Source organism: Aquarana catesbeiana, linkage group LG02, assembly GCF_042186555.1.
Source record: "Aquarana catesbeiana isolate 2022-GZ linkage group LG02, ASM4218655v1, whole genome shotgun sequence".
NCBI lineage: Eukaryota > Metazoa > Chordata > Amphibia > Anura > Ranidae > Aquarana > Aquarana catesbeiana.
This window is the reverse complement of record NC_133325.1, coordinates 674,584,538-674,605,677: the sequence shown is the minus strand read 5'-3', so window position 1 is coordinate 674,605,677 and position 21,140 is coordinate 674,584,538. Positions and strand designations below refer to the sequence as shown.

General features: G+C 44.1%; 1 protein-coding gene across 3 annotated transcripts in view; it reads left to right on the top strand.

Annotated features, from left to right (window-relative positions):
- CLUH (clustered mitochondria homolog) overlaps positions 1 to 21,140 on the top strand; it is a 177,030-nt gene that overhangs the window by 143,143 nt on the left and 12,747 nt on the right. For all 3 annotated transcript variants that reach the window (XM_073616707.1, XM_073616706.1, XM_073616708.1), the window contains exons 23-24: positions 14,152 to 14,245; positions 14,879 to 15,013. In XM_073616707.1, coding sequence (XP_073472808.1) covers positions 14,152 to 14,245; positions 14,879 to 15,013 — 229 coding nt within the window. The remainder of the gene's footprint in view (positions 1 to 14,151; positions 14,246 to 14,878; positions 15,014 to 21,140) is intronic.

The following is a 21,140-nucleotide window of genomic DNA, read 5'->3' as shown; positions in this document are numbered from 1 at the left end:
TATACACAGGTACATGACACATGCACATATACACAGGTACATGACACATGCACATATACACAGGTACATGACACATGCACATATACACAGGTACATGACACATGCACATATACACAGGTACATGACACATGCACATATACACAGGTACATGACACATGCACATGTACACAGGTACATGGCACATGCACATGTACACAGGTACATGACACATGCACAGGTGCACAGGTACATGACACATGCACAGGTGCACAGGTACATGACACATGCACAGGTGCACAGGTACATGACACATGCACAGGTGCACAGGTACATGACACATGCACAGGTACAGGGCACGTAGGCACATACGCACAGGACACATACGCACAGGACACATACGCACAGGACACATAGGCACAGGACACATAGGCACATACGCACAGGACACATGACACATAGGCACAGGACACAGGACACAGGGGGGTATACAGCTGCACATGGGCATTGTTGACCCTCTTTTTCCACTTACAGTAGCTGCTGCATTTCTCACCCTCGTCTTATACTCGGATCAATAAGTTTTTCCCATTTTTTTGTGGTAAATTAGGGCCTCGACTTATACTCGGATCAACTTATACTCGAGTATATGCAGTAAATAAAAATACAGCCAGATAGATACCTATGCATCTTTGTAAAAAAAGATGGTCACAAAAAGGTTGCTATGTTGATATATTATTGTCCTATTCCTCCTTGTATATGGAGGTGGGATTATTGTTTAGCAGTCATGGTTTATCCCTTTGTAATTTAATTGTAATTCCCAGTTATGTATCCCTAAATACATTTTTATTTAACCATTTATTATGTGAGGCGTGAAAGCTTATGGTAGCATTATTTTCTTTCCAATATTATCTAGTCCTCCTTGCTTTAATTCTCTTGATGAGATATACTATATTGTTGAAAGTTCTGATGGTGCCTTAGGTGTGGGTTTGTGGCCATTTCCTCTCTGTACTGGTCTTGTTGCAGGCTCTGGGGCAGAGGTAGTACTAGTCAACTTTCTGGTATGACAGACATGGGACTCTATTGCATTTCTGGAAATTTAATTTTTGGTGACGTGTTAAAATATACTTATATACTCCTGAAGAAGTGAAAAGGTTTGGCGTATAATCACATATCGAGTGCTGGGACAAGGCCATCTGATGCCCAGGGTGAAGATGGCAAACTGCGCCCCCCCGCCCCCCGGGTATTAAGAAAGAGTCAGTGTCCTTTCAAAACCAGAAAACACTTAAAACAATACAGCACTACAATACAACAATACAATACTGTAGCGCTGTTGCAGTGTATGTACTGCGGCGGGTCGGCAAATGGTTAAATTGTAAGTTCACTTTAAAGAAAATCTGTAAGGTGAACTTACATTGGACCCCCTCCCCGGTGCCAGGACAAGGTCATCTGGTGCCCAGGGCGAAGATGGCAAGTTAATAGTGTGCCTAACAATGTGTGCTGCTTTTTTACTACTGATCGATTTGTTTATTTTCCCTTTTGCAGGGAAAAGAGAAAAAAAGCAATCATTCCCTCTGTAAAGAGCCCTGTGTTGCTTATCAACACAGGGCTCTGGGCTGTCATTTGACAGAGCTGGTCAGCAGGTCCCAGCCATCAATCATTGGCTGGAATCTGCTGGCAGACTCCCGCTGTATACAATCACAGGGGAGTAGGCGGGTGGGGACATGCGCCTGAAACGGGCAACGGCGTATAGGCACGTCACAGTGCCTGTAGCTGCCGCTCTGTTGCAGTATATGTACTGTGGTGGGTGATTAACAATGGCATTGGTGATATGCAGCATGGGGGGGGTTAATATATTGGCACTGGTCACTGATGCATTAGTGACCAGTGGCAGGTAATTACCCCTTTGTGCTGCATTAGTGGCACCAATGTCCGTGTTAACACCTCCCCCTCCCCAATCCAAACAGTTAACAAATTAATCTGCAGATGCCAACCTGCTTACTTGTTGGGCGATGTACACTTCCTCCTCCTCTAGATTGCACTCACAGGTCGAGCAGCAGCACTCCTCTCCCATCCTGCCTCCGGCCGGCCTCTCACTGACGTCACGCCGGGCCAGGACTAGGAAGCGCCTGTCAGGCAGAGATACTCCGCCTAACAGGGAAGTGAAGGGCCGTTTTGTCCTAGGCTTGTGCCGGGTGCAGAAGCGCAGTCAATACATCGCTGTAACTATGTAGCAGTAGCACGGCCGGCGTGTACAGTCACAGACAGTGTACTTGTCCAGCCACAGATTGTAGCAGCACACTGGGGGCACTTCCCCTGCGGCTGCGTCCCCCTTCCTCCAGTAAATTGTTCCGCCCCCACCTTCTACTGGCTTTGCACATATCTTCTATGATGTATACTGTAGAAATAATATGTTAATGGAATTGGTACCATGAGTATTTAAAGAAATAAAACTACAATGTATGCCTTGGATTCAAGCAATTAATCTATACAGGTTATTTTATATTTAAATTGATCTTTATTGAATTAAATAGAAACATGAGTAATGAGAAGCATATGAGTTGACAGCTTAAAGGGTGTTACAAAAATATTTCATAATGCACATGTAATACTCATACAACATGAATAAAGAATCTGTGGGGTATAAAAGTTTGTCAGATTAACAGTGAGAGTGTAAACTCAATAAACAGGACACAGTGGGAGGTAAGAATAAGCGAAGGGGGGTAGGGAATAAGAGCAAGGGAAGAAGGTTGGATAGTTCGTGTTAGCAGGGAGAAACAATGTACCAGTCTCTCTAAAATTCAAACATAAAGTATTCCAGTTTTGATTGAGTTCAGAATGACACTGTACAATTAGGATTGTATAGCCATAGTGACCACAAATGCACACATTTTGGATAGGTGCAGTTCTCCACACCATATCACATTGATTGAGTCCTGTAATGCCGCGTACACACGGCTGGACTTCCCAACAGAAAAAGTCCGATGGGAGCTTTCGGTCGGACATTCCGACCGTGTGTATGTATTTCCGACGGACTCGGATATAGAACATGTTCTAAATCTTTCCATCGGAAATGCCGACGGAGTTTAGCCCGTTGGCAAGTCCGGCCGTGCGTACGCGGCATAACCGTCTCAGATAGGGAAGCTATATTGGAGGATTTCCACAGCTTCGTAATGGCTAGTTTCACTGCATGGCGTATATGAATAATGATGGTTCTGGATTTAGTAGGGAAGTTATCTATGCCTAAATGGAGTAAGGCCAGTTTTGTGTTACACAGGTTATTTTAAAGATGGCAACAAATTGGATTTTATTATATACAAAATCTTTTTGTATTTTAACTGCTTTGTTTATTAAAGTGTGTTTTTTATTTTTACATTTTGTTTATTTTGGTGTCATAAATGTTTGCATTTAATTTCTTTTAAAACTTTTGTAACTGATACATAAGCAACGATTTTCACATCTTCTCATTTAAAACGTGTAGATATTGTGGATATTGACACCAATGGCCGACATGCACTATTACATCCTAAAATGAACCTGTGGCCAGGCTTCAAGTAGTTACGTTCCTCAAGCATCACAAGACACAGAGAAGTTAATATTCATGACTAATTTGGTTATGCTGCCACCTTCAGGTTAACGAAAACTGGCCAAAGAAAGGAATCCCTGTCCATTAGTAACCCCTCCAGCTCCAGCTCAGCTCAATTTTGTGCTAGTGTTTGTAGATGAAAAATGCTTCCCTGTGTCTCTGAAGATTTTTTTTTTGGGGGGACTTTGTTCCCACATATTATGTCCTGTTCCTTACACTCCTACCATGGCAGAGGTGGGCCCCATCCCGATCCGGCTCTATTCTCAGCAGGCATTTGTTGGGCGCCCCACTTGTTCCGGTAAGGGGACGTCTACAGCCTTAGCGACTACCTGGTCTGAGGAAGACACAGATGACTGAGTCTGCAGTGTGGTGTCTAGATTCTACAAGCCAGAGTTTTGCTCCTTTCCCCTACACACTTTGAGCTCAAGGGTATCTTTTGGATCCACAAAAGAGAGGTTTTCTTTGCAGCCCTGGAAATACTGCTGTCCCAAGGGGTCCTCATGGCTGTGCCTGCAGAGGAGCAGTCTCGCTGCTTCTATTCCAACCTGTTCACAATTCCTATGGCTAATGGGGATATCCAGCCTATTCTAGATGCCAAAGGTCTCAAGTTCCTGAAGGTAATTTAGGATGGAGTCCAACTGGTCGGTGATTGCTTTACTTCATCACTTTCTGGCATCAGTGATTATCAAGAGTACCCTCCTGCACATCTCACTTTTCCAACATCACCAACGGCTTTTGGCTGTTGCAGTAAAAGATGGCCACTATCAATTTGTGATGTTAACCTTCGGCCTGTCTATGGTCCCCAGGGTGTTTACCAAGGTTTTGTCTCTGGATCCAGGGATTCCCATGGTGTGGTAACTGGACGATTTGCTTCTAAGAGCAATCAGATCAAAAATTGGGGAGGTTTGGCTGGATATGGAACCATCAGAAATTGGCTTTGTTTCCAACTGAAGTATTTGGGTTTAGTCCTAGAAACGCTATTGTTTCTGAAGGAGAAATGCCCGTCTCTTCGATCCCAGTTGTAGTCCCTGAAGACCTTGGAAGGTGCCTCGATCCGAGCATGCATGAAAGTGCTGAAAAAATATAGTAGCCACCTTCGATGCTGTTCTTTTCCAAGTTTCACTCTGGCGTTCAACATCCTGTCCAGTATGGGACAAATGTCAGGAGTCCTTAGAACTCCCAATGCATCCAACTGCCAAAACCCGATGAGCTCTGGAATGGCAGATACCCACCCAGATGCTGGATACTGAAAAATTCTTCCTTCTGCTGATCTGAGAGGTCTTGGCGGCGGTTCAGGGATGGTTGTTAGAGAAGTGGAAGTTTCTGATGAACATTCTGGAACTTTGGGCGATTTGGCTAGCTCTCATACATTGGTCTGTCTCCCTTTTTGGCTTCTCCCCAACAGGGTACAGTCGGACAATGCCATGGCTCTAACATATTTAAACCATCAATGGGAGGCAAGAAGTCCTGCTGCTCAGGAAGATGCGTACCTGATCCTGTCCTAGGCAGAACTTCACATACCGACCCTCCCCGGCATACATATTCCCAGTAAGATAAATGGGCAGGTGCATTTTCAGCAGCTGAATCTGGGAGAATAAACTCTTCACTCAGAAGTGTTCCAAGATATGTGTACACTTGGGGATGCCAGATGTGGATCTCTTGGCATCCAGATTCAGCAACATGTTTGAGTCCCAAACCAGAAATCCTCTGACTCTTGTGGTAAATGCCCCAGTGACTCAGTGGGATCAGTTTTCACTGATCTATGCCTTTCCTCTATGCCAATTTCTTTCTCATCTGTTATGCAGTATAAAGTTGGAGGACATTCTTTTTTTTTTTTTTTTTTTTTTTAATTCTTTTTATTGAATTTTTTTCACGGTGAAGGTACAAAACGGGGCCCTTGGGGCATACCCTGGCCAATTGGTGCACATAGCCATGTGCATAACAGCGTACAACTCACCGTGTATCTCAAAACTAAACATATCTAACTATAGTTCAAATTACTAACAACATATCTAGTACCCAGTTTCAATATAATAGGATAGTGACAAGATATATCTATTCCTGTAGGACCTCTCATCCCTCTTATCTGTCAGATGTTGCAAGGACAGCTAGGGTCGAGTGAAATCACTCAACCTCTGGACTAACTCCACCACTCATTTGCTTGGGGCCTGGACCCCAACACTTGACAGGGTCAAGTAGATATTCAGGGTATCTAACCAGGGTAGTCCCCAACAGGATGATCATCTGTCGTGGACTCTGAGTCTGTCCACAAGTGCCAGACTTTCATATTTTTTGGGGCATCCTCGGGATAAATATGTTGATTTGTATAGGGGTATCATTTTGTTAATAAATGTTTTCTACAATGACAAGGTAGGGGTTGGCTGACTTCCATTTTATTACTATGGCTTTCCTTGCATAAAATAGGATACCTATTAGGGTGCATATTGCTTTGGCTAACGCCAACTGTTCCTCAAGGCTGATGAGACACTCTTAATTGTCAGAGGAATAGGTATAGTAGTCAATCCGTGCATAAATTGGTTTACCTCCCTCCAATATTCCTCAACCTGGGGGCAAGCAAGCCCCTCCGTGTCCAGGGCTTGCGTAGAATTTTCCTGCTAAATCTGGCCGGATGTGATTGCCACAGAAAGGAATTAGGGAGTCTAATTGTTGGCAGAGGGTTTTAGGTATCCAGACCGGGGAGTGCCTTAGAGTATACAATAGCACCGGGAGCAGTTTCATTTTAATTAAATGAATTTTTCCTATAAGTGTTAGTGGGAGATTTGACCAGGCCTTTAAATTAGATTTACACCATTGCAGTATCTGGGACAGATAACGCTTACTGAAATCCTGGGTATTGGAGGAGATATTGATCCCTAAGTATCTGATGGTATTTGCCCATTGTAGAATTACTCTGCTGCCTCGCCCCTGGATCTATGGGAAGAATGAGTGAATTGCTCCAGTTGGTGTGGAGGCCAGAAAGAGTAGAAAAGCGGTCCAGAATCTGGAGCGCTGCTGAAAGTGAGATGCCAGGATCTCGCAGAAAGAGGATTAGGTCTTCTGCATATAGTGCTAATTTCTAAATTATTGACCCGACCCGGATCCCAGACACCTCTTCTGACTTCCGCAGAGGCTCCATCACCAGGGCAAACGGTGCAGGGAAGAGAGGGCACCCCTGCCTCGTCCCCCTCCTGATTGGGAAGGAGGGCAAAAATTTACCATTCAGTTTAATATAGGCCGTGGGGGATTTGTAGGGTAGACCGATCCATTTCCAGAAGGTTGGGCCAAAGCCGAAACCCTCGAGAACCTGCATCATATATGACCATCTGACTGTGTCAAATGCCTTCTCTATGTCGAGGGATGCCAAGACCTGAGAGGCATTCTCCTTGGCCGGGAGCTGGAGATGGGTGAAGACTCGTCTAAGATTTATGTCCATGGACTTGCCAGGCATAAAACCGGTCTGGTCTATGTTGACAAGGGACGGTAGCACCTGTATAATCCTATTGGCGAGCAAGAGCAGGGCAGGTTTAACAACACAGTGATACTCACAAGCGCCCGGTTAGTCAAAGCATAGAAGCTGCAGTCAGCCGCTATGGACGAGGCTCTTTCATAGAGCCGCTGCTGTCAAGCTGATGTATCACTGGGCGCTTGTGAGTGTATCACTGTGTTGTTAAACCTGCCCTGCTCTTATTGATTTAATTCATTGCGCAATGATATGCTCTCTCTTTATTTTGCATAATCCATCGCATGCTGAGACTACATAGTGAATCAAAGCGCAAACCATCACTGTTTTCATCTGGGAAAAGAGCTCTTGAATTTACCTTGATGACTGAAGTTATTAACAGGCTTGCCAATTATTATAGTAGTTAACCCCGCATTTCTAATGATGGATGGACTGCTGAGTTTATTATATCATCAGTCCTATTTTTAACCAATTGCATTTTTTTCTTTATTCTCTAAAGTGCGTTGCTCATTCAAATGTTCTAAGCTGACAGTTGCACTATATATGATTTTTTGCTGACAGTTATACTATACACAATTGATAATCACTGGGTTTTATTTGTTTTATTTCCACCATTTAAATGTCCATTTATAAGCACTATTGGAGCAAGATTATTACAGGGAATTTGTATGCACTCCATGCACTTTCAATGATCACATTATTTACCTGCACTTATTTTGCATTTTATATGGAGTGAGACGTGCACTCCAGCAGTTTCAATCCTGAAACTTGATAGTAGAAAAAGCTTAGGCTCAGAGTTCCAGGGGGAATTCCCAGCTCTTGTGAAACCTTTTAACAGTAGGCGAACTTGGGGGGACACGTATCCCTTCACGGTGAAAGGGACCGGGTGGGAATTCTTCCAAATAAATGGAGAACACCATGTCCTCCACTTAAAACAATCAGACCATGGGGTCAAGTGTGGAGCTTGTGTTGATGCATCATTGAGGTGGCTCCAGTGCTTATAGGAAGTTTGGTAGGATAGAGCAGGCAAGGAATCCGTGCATCCTGATAACTTTGTGGGGAGAGCCCGTCAATGCAAGTTCAATGCAAGTTCATCAGCCAGTCATCAGCATACACTGGGTTGTCAAAGAACTGGATTGTTCATGTTGAACCCGCAGACGGCTAGGGTAGCGCATGCTATATTTTATGTTCTTATCTTGGAGCCATCTACGAACATCATTGAAAGTTTTTCTCTTCCGCTACAAGTCAGCCAAGAAGTCAGGGAAGAGGAGAATGGAGGCGTTGCCATATTTGAGTGTGGGATGTTTGAGGGCTTCAGAGAGGACCCTGTCCCTGTCCCGGTAGTTAAGGAAGCGGACCAGAAAAGGCCTGGGAAGGTTCCCTGGGATGGCAGGGCCCGCGAACACCCGATGGGCCCTTTCGACCACGGTGGGTGTGACTTCTGTAAAACCTAGAAAGTTTTTAAAGAACTCCTCCGCCAATTCAGTGGGGCGATCCCCTTCTTCCTTCTCAGGCAGCCCCAGGGCTCTGATATTGTTACGCCTGAGGCGGTTTTCAGCATCGTCAGACTTTGCAACAAGGGATTGCACTGTGCGCTGCAATTCGGCAATGGAGGTGGCATGTGTGGCTGTAAGATCTTCAGTGGCCGACACTCTAGACTCGGTTTCAGTCATTCTCCCTTTTATTTTGTCATGGTCATTCCTTATAAGTTTACACTCTTAAGCAAGATAGTCTATGCGTACCAACAGTGAGGTCCTACTCTGCTCAATTGCTCAAAGGATCATGGCAGTGCTGTCTGGAGGCAGTGGAGCTGGCTCTTCCGCCACCAGGACCCATCTTCAAGTCCGCCAACAAGGCTCAAAGTCTACCGACCAATGTGGGATCCGACTGCAGGGAAAGGGGCGGTAGTAGCCGGAGTGGTGAATTTACCTTAGCGGCTTTGGAGTTCTTTCTCCCCCCCCCCCCCTTTTGAGGAGGAGGACATCTGATGAGGCTCCAGAGGGAATCTTGACAGAGGGCAGCTCTCAGGGCCCAGGACAGCGGTCAGGAGGATACTAGGGGTGGACCCAAGCAGCTGCAGGTATTGAGCCCCAGGAGGTCACAGTCTGGAGGGGTGGGCTGGCTGTATTCACCTGCAGCCCTCCACCCTCCACCAACCCGCAGGTGATGGCAGTCTGAGGATGGCCGGCCGGAGGTACCAGCAGGGAAGGCCCAGGGAGCCGGGGTGGAGGCAGGAGGATGTGAAGGATGCTGGGCCCCAGGACTCTTCAGTCAGCCCACACAGGCAGTCACCACCGGACAGCCTAATAGTTCCTAGCAGGAAGGTGGAGGGACGGTGGGGCAGCTAAGAGCAGCAGTGTGTGCACTCGGAAATCTAGGCCAGGCCGGCCGCAGCACTCCTCTGCCGGCGGCGTAGGAAAGTGTGGTTGGAGGCAGGCTTCACTAGGCCGGATGCGGCCGCAACGGGTGGTCTCGGCGGCCCCACGGACCACCGGATCCCGCCAGGCACACAGAGGGGCAGGCCAGATGATGAGAGGAGTCACTCACCTCACTGCCTGACCAGAAACGGCTCCCTCTAGCAGGGTGTAGGCCGGGAAGATGGTGGCGGCCGCTGATGTGCAGAGTCGTTGTCTCCCTGGCCGGTCACGGACAGATTTTTTCACAATATGAGCACAGGCTGGAGCAGGGTGTGTGGAGGAGCAAGCAGGCAGGTGCACGGATGGCTGAGGATAAAGTTTAGGATTCCTGGAGCTCCTCTCTCTTATGTCTGCTGCCGCTCACATCCGGACACGCCCCCGATGGAGGGCATTCTTGTTATTCTGATTGCACCTGTATGGCCAAGAAGAACTTGCTATGCAGACATTTTAATTGCAGATGAACTGTGGGCTCTTCCAGATCAGCCAGTGTCCAATCTTCCATCCTACTAATTATACATGGATGGATTATTTAACCTGATGTGAAGCTTATAAGTTTCATCCCCAATGGTATGTCATGGGTCTGTTGGCTATGAGTATCTCATTAAGGGACAAATCTTTGTTTTTGCCATGTTTTTTCCAGACTGTTTTTGCATCTCATTCATTGGTTAAAGCCTTTGTACAGGGTGTCACGCAGATGTTCCACCTGTGCAGTAATCCCTGTCTGCATGGGACCTTAATTCGGTCTTCTCAGTTTTGGAATATTCTCCCTTTTTGAAACCATTCCAAGAGATTCCCTTATCGCTTCTTGCATGCAAGGTTGTCTCTTTGGTTAAGCAAAGAAAAGCTGCACCCCGGTGTATACTCTGCAATCTTGTGTTTATTGGCGGGTAACCAATAACAGCCACAAATGTCATCGAGTTTCAGCCAAACTGTCCTCATTCATGGCTGGTTGCCATTACTTCAGCTCTCGGGGTCTGGGAAGTTGGCTGTGCTTTCCTTCAAGGGAACCTTTCCTAGTTCTTCACCAGTATAAGGTGGCATTGAGCTCTTGATTCTCTTACCTAAGGTGTTCTTTTTTTGCTTTCACAAACTTTTTATTGAGACTAAGTAACATACAAAATGTACAAGTATGCCCGGCAGAGGGTACATAGCTTCACAGTTAAAATGCCATTACAGAGACTTAGCGCAACAGGAAAAACAAAGTATGAGGTGTTAATTCCCTTTGCCTCAGCAACAGAAAAACAACATTTAACACATATTCAGGGTCAAATAGATTACACATTCAAGTCAGCTGTCAACAGCTTATAAATGGGTCCAAAGCACCATTGAGGTTGACAAACCTATACTGAAGTAGGTAAAGGTCCATATGGCATATAAGAAGTAGCCAGTGCAAGGTTCATCCCATCCAATGGCCAAGTGGAGAGTAGAGCCTGACATGAAAATGTTTTCCAATAGGGGCGAGAAGGGAGACATGCTAGTCAATAGGGTAACAAAAGAGAAGGAAAAAGACGGAAAAACTCAAAAGGAAGAGAAGTACAGTTAGAAAAGAGGGGAAAGGAAGATAAAGAGGGAAGGGCAGGAAGGTGGAGGGAGCTGGGAAAAAACAATCCCTGGGGGCCTGACTGGCTGGGTCAGCTAGTCATCAAGAATTACAGATCCAGAAAATGCGTGGGTGGTCGAGTAGATCTAACCAAGATTGCCAGGACCGCAAGAAATTATCATGTGTATAGGCAAAAATCGCCATAAGTTTTTCGTTCATCAACATGCTTTTGCAGTTGTCTGTTTCATGGCCATAAAAAGGCTTCAAGGCCTCTCAGGGGTCTTTATGCAGGTTTGAGTGTCAGATTTTATTGACCATGTTTATAGACTTGAATAAAGGTGTTTTTTTTCATTCCACATACATTGACATTTTGTTGCCATTTTTTTGTTCTAATTCTGAGTGCTTAGAGTCTGTAGATGATCAATTCAAGTTTATTTGAAGTCTTCAGCTTCCTTTTCGACAGTCTCATTTTGTTTGCTTTGCTAGAGGGTTCTTACAAAGGCCTAGCTGTTTCCTGATCCACTATTTCTAGGTAGATTATTCAGTTCATTTCTCAGGCCTTGTGGTATAGAGTGCAAAATTCATCCTGTTCTGGTTAAGGCCCATTCTACCAAGAGTGCCAATGCCTCCAGGGCTTTTTAGCATCAAGACTCTGTTCAAGTTTGGCTGCTACCTGGTCTTTTCTTCATACATTTACTAAATTCTACTAGGTTGATATTTATGCTCTACTGAAGCCAGTTTCAAATGGAAGGTCTGGCAGGTGGCTTTGTTGTGGGGTTCCCCTATTTCTGTTTTGGGGATTTTGGGTGGGTTGGCCTAGTTGCTGGTTGCCCTCCCCTTATGTTCAGTGCGTTGGGACATCCCAAGTAGTCAAGAATATAAACTCCTCTGTGTCCTTTGATGTACAATTAAGAAATTAGAGTTTTTAATGTAACTCCTAGGACACAGATATCCCTCCCCTAAAGCTTTGTGTTCATCATTTTTTATATGCTACAAAATGGAGACTCAGCCAAGCTGGAAGGGGTTATGTCTGGGTGGGGATACCAGTCTTTATTTGGCCAATACCCATTTACCTGAACGTGGCAGCATAATCCAAGTAGTCATGAATATTAACTCCTCTGTCTCCTGGGATGTACTCCAATTAAAGGGTTATACAGGTAAAATAAAAATTCTGATTTTCTCACCAAGCAGCAGATGAGCTTTAAAAACTCTTGTTGATCTCTATGTAAATTACAAAAGGGAAAAGAGCAACCTTGTGGTGTAATATAAAGAAATCCACATTTATGAAGAATGGTGTACACTTGCATAATAATAAAACATGCCAGGAGAGATGGAAGCTGGACGTGGATGACCTTGAGTGTGCTGTAAAGAGAGACTATATTGACGCTTGGATAGCATCACTCAACAATCATCAGATTGAATACTGTTTTTACAACTTCTTTGCTGTACTTCACATACCACCCTGATATGTGACCAACCAGTTCATAAAGAGCTCCCACAAGATACCTGTTAATTTCGTGGGGTAGTGTCAGTAGGCTTCCAGTGACGCCTTCTTTTGTTCGCATAGTACAATATACTCCTTCAAATCAGCTTCTGCTTACTTTTTGACAAATTTATGATCACATATTCTCCTATCCAATATCCCTGACGAAGGGCTTGAACCAGAAAATCGGAGGGTACCAGAGATTTTTCAATAATCTGAGAGCATTTAAGATATAATTGTATGCTTGCTATGTGTTTTTGTTCTTTGTCTTTTATGTTATGTTTCTAACTGATCATTACATGTATGTGTGATCAAATTGTATATGTGTTTGATGCTTTTTACTCTGTATTAGTGGTGGTGTTGCCTTTAAAGTCCAAGCAAGGGGGTTCCTTTTTTCCTATATATCAGGGATGTGGCAACAATATACCAATCTGACATGGTGAAAACTTATCTATGTATATAATAATAAAACATAGCCAGCATGTCATAATATTCCAAAAAGTCTCCAGCAAGATGGGCGCAAGCGTGATAACGTCGTATGTCCATAGCTCCACCCTACTCATTTCATTACACGTTGACGTCGTCAATGGCGTTGCCAATATGCATCATTATGCTATTTATACCATCAAAGCGGGAGTGCTTCTCCGCCATTTGCGCTCCAACACCCAAAAGTGACGTATCTCCCCGGACCGGAAATGTTTTAACCATCCAGACCCGAAGTGACACGCCACGTCAGGCAGTATGTAAACACATAGCGTAGATTCCAATGGCAGGAAACCTGAAGAGCATGAAAGCAAAAAATGCCTATTCCTCTCATTCCCCATCAATTGAATCAATATTGGCTTGATTCTTTTGATGGGGAATGAACGGCATATGCATTTGTTTGCTTTCGCGCTCTTCAGATTTCCTGCCATTGGAATCTACGCTATGTGTTTACATCCTGCCCGACATGACGTGTCACTTCTGGCCCAGATGGTAAGTAATTTCTGGTCCGAGAAGATATGTCCCTTTCTGGTGGTGGAGCGGAGAGCCGCACTTTCGCTTTGATAGTATAAATAGGGTGATGATGTATATTGACCTTGCCCCTGATGTTGGCTACGTATGACCTCATCACCCTTGCTGCCATCTGGTGACATTTTGGAATATTATGACATACTGCCTAGATTTTATTATTATCTGAGTGTACACAATTCTTAATAAATGTGGATTTCTTTATACTACTCCATGAGGTTGCCCTTTTTGTAATTTGCATGCTTTTGGGGATCGATTTTCTTTTTGGTTTGTGAAGAGAAATGTGTCCTTAACCTTTTGAGAGTGTCCGGCATCTAGCATGAGAGTGGACCAAGCCAGATGGATGTGGTGGATTTAAAGATTTTTCTTATAAAGTGCAGTTTGACAACTCTGGCATGAGGGTCAACACCTGTTGGTAAGAGGCTTTATGTGCTTACTGCTGGTGGAAGGTGCAGATTCACATCACAGTACGTCTTCAATGTATGTTTGAGGTGTTTCTGGACACTCCCATTTGAACTGTATATTGGACTTCTATATTTTGTGATATTGTTATTATATTTGAAGCTCTGCACTTTTCTCTATATGTATATATCTATGTAGGTGTGTATATAGGTGCAGTTAGTTGCACATCTCCATTGTATCTTAACATTTAAAATATGTTTTCTGTAATCTCTTTTGCAGTCACCATCTTGTTGCACGTGTGTATGAAACTAAAGGGGAGTTCCGTTCTGCCTTACAGCATGAGAAGGAAGGATACACAATATACAAAAACCAGGTCAGTAGTTGTAAATGACACTGTATATTTTCATCCTAGTGAACTGTTTAATGGATAGCTATGTAGATCAAATAATAAGTTGGCATCATGCAGATATAGGCTCTTTGCTAACAGTAACAAAGTACCTTATGGTCCCTAATGACAATTTGCACCCTTTTGCCTGTGCAGTGGTTTTCAGCCTCCAGTGTCTCTGATCTTATACTTGGGTGAATGTGAGCAAGCTGTTTCTGTGGGCCAGCCTGTGTCAGACCTAGTTGATTTGTCTTGTAACTTTGGGGACCTAGGGCCTTGTCATGGGATCAATGGTTTTGAGGGCTGTAGACACTGTCAGTAGTCTGTGTAGTGCAAAGTTGGCATTGCACAAGACAGCAGGTACTTTGTTCCTGTTTACAAGGCAACCCACTTCTGACATGTCTAATTTTTAAAGCCAATCTAGCGTTCTCCTTCTTCCCCCAATTTGGTGGTATTATTACTGTTTACATATGATCTTGGCAGCTTTTTTGCTTGAGACCGTATTTCTGTTCATACTAAAAAAAAGTGAGATCAGAATTGCTGACTCTGTCTTTACATTAGTTTGCTTGTGCTGTTTTTAAATTGCATAATCTCAAAGTTTCATTTTTTTTCTCCATCCAGCTAGGAGAGCAGCATGAGAAGACCAAAGAAAGCTCAGAGTACTTGAAGTACCTGACCCAGCAGGCTGTAGCTTTACAGCGGACAATGAATGAGATTTACAAGAATGGATCCAGTGCCAACATAATGCCTCTCAAGGTGTGTGAACCATGTCTCCTGTGGATTTTGCAAGAAAGGCTCTGATTGTAGAAAACAATAAATGTTTGTTACAGTCTTGAAGATTGCTTTGTCTACAAATTCATAACTGCCATATTTAACACTTCTTTGGTCGCGTGAGATCTTTTTTGTAATGTAGTCATGTTATTTGACAAATGACTTGAAAATTATTAATGTTATTGCCTTTTTTTTTTTTTTTTTTAGAAAATATTGCAAATGGGTTTATTTTAGTAAAATTATTTGTGTTATTTAAAGCGCTGAAACCTCTAGTAACCAGATTTGTTTACTTTAATAATTTCCACATAAAGGTGATTGATGCATAATTTACTATTGTACAGTAGAGGTCGACCGATATGGGTTTTTCTCTGGCCGATGCCGATATTTAGAAATCGCGGTGGCCGATATATGATGCCGATTTTTTTTTTTTTTTTTTTTTTTTTTTTTGTGGGGGGGGGGGCGATATGTTAGGCCGTTTTTTTTTTTTTTGTTGTTGTTGTTTTTTTTCCCCTTCATCTCATAAAATCTAACAGTTAGACCCCTTTCACACTGGGGCATTTTTCAGGCGCTTTTGGGTTAAAAATAGCGCTTGTAAAGTGCCTGCAAAACGGCTCCCTTGCAGTCTCAGTGTGAAAGCCCGAGTGCTTTCACCCTGAGACGATGCGCTGGCAGGATGTTTAAAAAAAAGAAAGTCCTGCAAGCAGCATCTTTGGAGCGGTGTATACCACTTCTCCACCACTCCTGCCCATTAATATGAATGCCCACTGCTGCCGAAGCGCCTGCAAAGCGATTCGGCAGCGGCGCATTTAACCCCTCCCTCGGCCGCTAGCTGGGTTATGAGCGCCCCGCTAGCAGCCGAAAGGTGCCGCTAAAATGACGATAAAGCGCCGCTAAAACTAGCAGTGTTTTACCATCAACGCATGCCCGCTCCAGTGTGGAAGCAACCTTAAGTAATAAGTGATACAGAAATTTTTTTACATTTAAACATTTATTAAACAAAACAAACCTCCAATCAGTTCACTTGTATGTATAATTTAGATTTAAAAAAAAAAAACTATATCTTAAATATTAAATACACAAAAACAGGTAATCAAAACTTTTGGACGAAAAAAAATGGGCTAACTTTACTGCTTAGTTTTTTTATTTTTTTTAATTCATTAGTGTATTTTTTCAAAAAAATGCGTTTGAAAGACCGCTGCGCAAATATTTATTGCAACAACCGCTATGTTATTCCCTAGGGTCCCTGCTAAAGAAAATATATATATAATGTTTGGGGGTTTTAAGTGAATTTCTAGCAGAAAATACAGGATTTTTACTTGTAAGCAACAAGTGTCAGAAAAGATTTAGTCTTTAAATGGTTAAACTGAGAGCTTCTACACACACACACACACACACACACAGAGTTCAGTCCATTGATAAGTATAAACATTGTATCTTTTCAGCTTCTTTTATCAGACTTGGCAGGCTGCCCAGAGAGGAGAGAAGCCATTCCACAGAAGACTTCAGGCAACTTGCATTGACTTCTATTACAGAAGTCATTTGCAAGTCGCGCTGAAGTTATACCGGCCTTTTTTATTAGCACAATCGGCCGATGCCGATTAATTAAAAAACGCCAAATATCGGCCGATATATCGGTCGACCTCTATTACAGTCTCATCTGGGGACCTCAGGAAAGCTCCGTTTGGGATTTAAAAAGGACCTGCTAGGTTGTAAAATGTTTTCAAAAGTTTCTGTTTTGTGCTGAACAAGAAAAATAATAGTGTTCTGCTCTACACTACCAATGGTTGATAGGGGCATCTCCAAGTATGCTTTGCTTAATCAGATGAATAGGAAATCTCCTCCAGTAAGCAGATGATATCACTCTTATAGTCCTCATTAATTTTGGTTGCTGGGAGTTACTGCACCTTTGTTGTTTGCCATGTTGACATGAACCTTACCTGGCTACCAGAAGAGCTGGCACTTTTTAGGATCTGCACGTTGCTGTGTTCAATTCTCAAATTACTCCCAGTGCCCCTCTGGACACATTTGGATGGACTTCTACTGCCTTGCGTCCAACATGATGTCTGAGCAAGTGGAATTCTCAATTTCTGGGCAGCAGGAAAGAAATTCCTGAGCGAATGTGCCCTGCCCCAGTCCAATAAAAACAAGAAATTTCATTTTGCATAGATTTGTTCTTTAACTGGTTCCAGACCAGCCGCCGCAGTTTGGCCCAGCTGCGAGAAGCGTCATAGACGATCAGATTCGCTTCAGAGCTGATCAATACCCAGGCCCAGGCCAATGGTATCTGGACTGGACTGGACCTGGTGATCGGTCCTGGCAAATGAAATCCTTCCCCTGCATGTGTAAGTGTAAACACAGCAGGGGAAGTGATGTCATCTCTCCGCGTGGAACTCTTAACCCCTTCACCCCCTGTCACTGTGTCGCCCAGTGCAGTGTTAATATTTTTTTTTTTTTATCACTACTCGTGTCAGTGGCAAAAATCAGTGTTGGGGTACTTAGTGGTAGGTCCAGATAGGTCTAGGGACCCCCCCCCCCAAATAAAGGTTTAACCCCTTGATCACCAGTGATCACTGTATTAGTGTCATGGGTGACGCTGGTTAGCTAGCTTATTTTTTATAGCGTCAGGGCACCCGCCGTATATTACCCAAATAAAGGTTTAACCCCCTGATCACCCAGCGGGTGATATCGGTTAGGTTTTAGTGTCAGTTAGGGTCTGCGTCGCCCCAGGCCCCAGATTAGTGCGAGTAGCGCTAACACCAACGCACGCACCATACACCTCCCTTAGTAGTATAGTGTCTGAACGGATCAATATCTGATCTGATCAGATCTATAATAGCGTCCCCAGCAGTTTAGGGTTCCCAAAAATGTAGTGTTAGCAGGATTCACCCAGATACCTGCTAGCACCTGCGTTTAGCCCCTCCGCCCAGCCAAGCCCACCCACGTGCTGTATCAATCGATCACTGTCACTTACAAAAAGACTAAACACATAACTGCAGCGTTTGAAGAGTCAGGCCTGATCCCTGGAAACGCTAACAGGTTTTTTTTGTAGCGTTTGAAGCAGTCGCTGACGAGAGCTCTTTTTCCTGTGAGTCTCACTACTGTCAAAAAAAAAAAAAAATGGCAAATCGAAGGTACAGTAGTGAAGAGGCCTACACGTTTCTGAGCATGACATAGTGAAAAGGAGGTCGCCCATCTGTCAGATTCAGGCTCAGAATACCAACCGGTAGACAGCAGTGGCACCCTGACAGATAGTTCTGACGACGGAGTAGTGGTCCCTGCCAAGGTCAGGCATACCCGACCCCGTTCTTCTGCTGTCGTTGAGGTGCAAGAACCGCAGAGCTCTTGTATGGAGCAGAGCGCCTGTACTAGTGCCACTCATCCTTCTGGTGAACTGGCAAGCACCAGCGGCCTAGTACATCCTGGTCCTACATCCAGCACTGCAGTAACACTTGGTGATGTGGTGAGTCCCATAAGTACAGTTAAATCTGGTGAGGTGGCTAGCATGAGTAGTGTCCCGCAGCCACCAAGAAGAAGAAAAACACATGCCCGCCGAGCCCATAGTGCTTTTCTTGCTGCCTTTGCCAATCCTAATTGGGAGCCCACCACTTCTGCAGCACTCGTACTTCCCCCATTCACTGGCCAACACGGAATTCAGGTGGAAACAGTTGATTTTACGTCACTTGATTTTTATTCGCTGTTTTTCACGGAAGATCTCTATAGATCTATTGTGGACCAAAGCAATTTGTATGCTGGTCAATTCATCACCGCTAATCCCCAGTTGACCCTTGCCAGAGATTGGAGACCTATTACGGTCTTCGAATTTAAGACCTTCCTGGGCCTCCTCATGGGCATAGCTAAAAAAAAGTGATTTGCGGTTATATTGGTCCACTGACCCAATTCACCATATGCCTGTGTTCTCTGCCTCAATGACCAGGACACGATACGAGCAGATCTTGCGGTTCATGCACTTCAATGATAATGAACTCTGTCGTCCTCCTCGTAAACCACTTCAAGCAACAGTTTGCAGCCTTGTTTACTCCTGATCAAGTTGTCTGCCGCTTGTCTATCAAACAGTATCTTCCCAGCAAGCGTGCCAGATATGGGGTCAAGATGTATAGCTCTGTGACAGGGCAACAGGCTATACATATAGTTTTATGGTTTAGGAGGGAAAAGATAGATCACATAGAGCCGGAGAACTGCCCAGACTACATAGGGAACACTGGTAAGATTGCGTGGGACTTGGTGTCACCCTTATTCGGAAAGGGGTACCACTTGTACATGGACAATTATTACACAAGCGTGTCACTTTTAAGTCACCTTTTTGATTATGGAATTGGCGCATGTGACACCGTGCGATCTAATCGCCGGGGCTTCCCCCAACGGCTTGTAGAATCCCAACTTAGATGGGGGCGAGAGCCTGCTTGAAGTGTAATAATTTATTAGCAGTGAAGTGGAGGGATTCACGGAATGTTTTCGTTCTGTCCTCCCTTCACGCAGATACAAATTCCTACGGCGACTGGTGTTGTGGAGAAACCCCTCTGTGTCCATGAATACAACCTTAACATGGGAGGGGTGGACCTCAACGACCAGTTGTTGGTGCCACACCTAATTGCCCATAAGGCCAGACGATGGTACAAAAAAGTGTCTGTATACTTATTTCAATTGGCTCTGCTAAACGCTTTTGTGCTATACAAAGCTTCGGGACGAACTGGATCCTTCCTAAAATTCCAGGAAGAGATCGTCACAGTCCTTCTGTTTCCAGACGGTGCTATGGCCCACCTTACCAACGCAAATGCCGTGAGCCAGCTGCATGAGAGGCATTTTCTGTATGTCCTCCCTGGTACCCCTACCCAAAGAACACCCCAAAGAAGATGTTGTGTCTGCAGAAAACGCGGATTTAGGCGTGACACCCGCTTTTATTGTCTTTCCTGTTTTGACCAACCTAGTCTCTGCATCAGTGACTGCTTCAAACGCTACCACACACTAATGGAGTATTAGCGTAGGGTACAGCACTACACAGTCCTAGGGCAAGATGAGATGGCCATCACATTTTAAGAGACCCTAATCTGCAACGTTCAGTTTACAGTTTTTATAAAAGTGAAAAAAAAACACACAAAAACACAAAAAAATATAAAATAAAAAAGCCAAAAATAGTTGTGGTTTTATTCTTCTTCTCTCTCTCTCTCTATTCTCATGTTCGCTCTGTACTGTGTGCTCTATTGTTCGCTCACTATTGTTCTATATCTATTGTTCTCTCTCTGTTTTATTTTTACTATGTTTTATCGTATTTACTTTGCAGGTATGGTATGTCTTATGCCCTGTACACATGGTCAGACATTGATCAGACATTCCGACAACAAAATCCTAGGATTTTTTCCGACGGATGTTGGCTCAAACTTGTCTTGCATACACACAGTCACACAAAGTTGTTGGAAAATCCGATCGTTCTGACGTAAAACACGTACGTCGGGACTATAAACGGGGCAGTAGCCAATAGCTTTCATCTCTTTATTTATTCTAAACATGCGTGGCACTTTGTGTGTCGGATTTGTGTACACACGATCGGAAATTCCGACAACGGATTTTGTTGTCAGGAAAATTTTATAGCCTGCTCTCAAACTTTGTGTGTCTGAAAATCCGATGGAAAATGTGTGATGGAGCCTACACACGGTCGGAATTTCCGACAACAAGGTCCTATCACACATTTTCCGTCGGAAAATCCGACCGTGTACGGGGCATTACCGTTATACTGTAATGTTACTTATGTTTTATTGTTAACCAATATTTGCTTAGCAGGTACGCCATTCAGCTGCAGCATTGATTTTTTTTATCTTGACTGCAACAGCGTTTGCTCCCACCATACATAAATCAACGACTCCAGCGCTGTAGGAGGTGATTTCACCACCACAGTTAAAAAAAAATAAATAAAAGATGCATGTATGCCCATCATTAGAAGTGGGTGGAGGAAGGGCGGTAGTCTAGTGGTGGGCATACCCACCGATCAGTCCTTTTTTTTTTTCATGCAGCCTGTGAGCTGAAGGAAAAAAAAACATTGCAAAGTATGCCCAACAAGGACCAGCAACATACTGGTATGTTGCTGGACTTTGAGTGG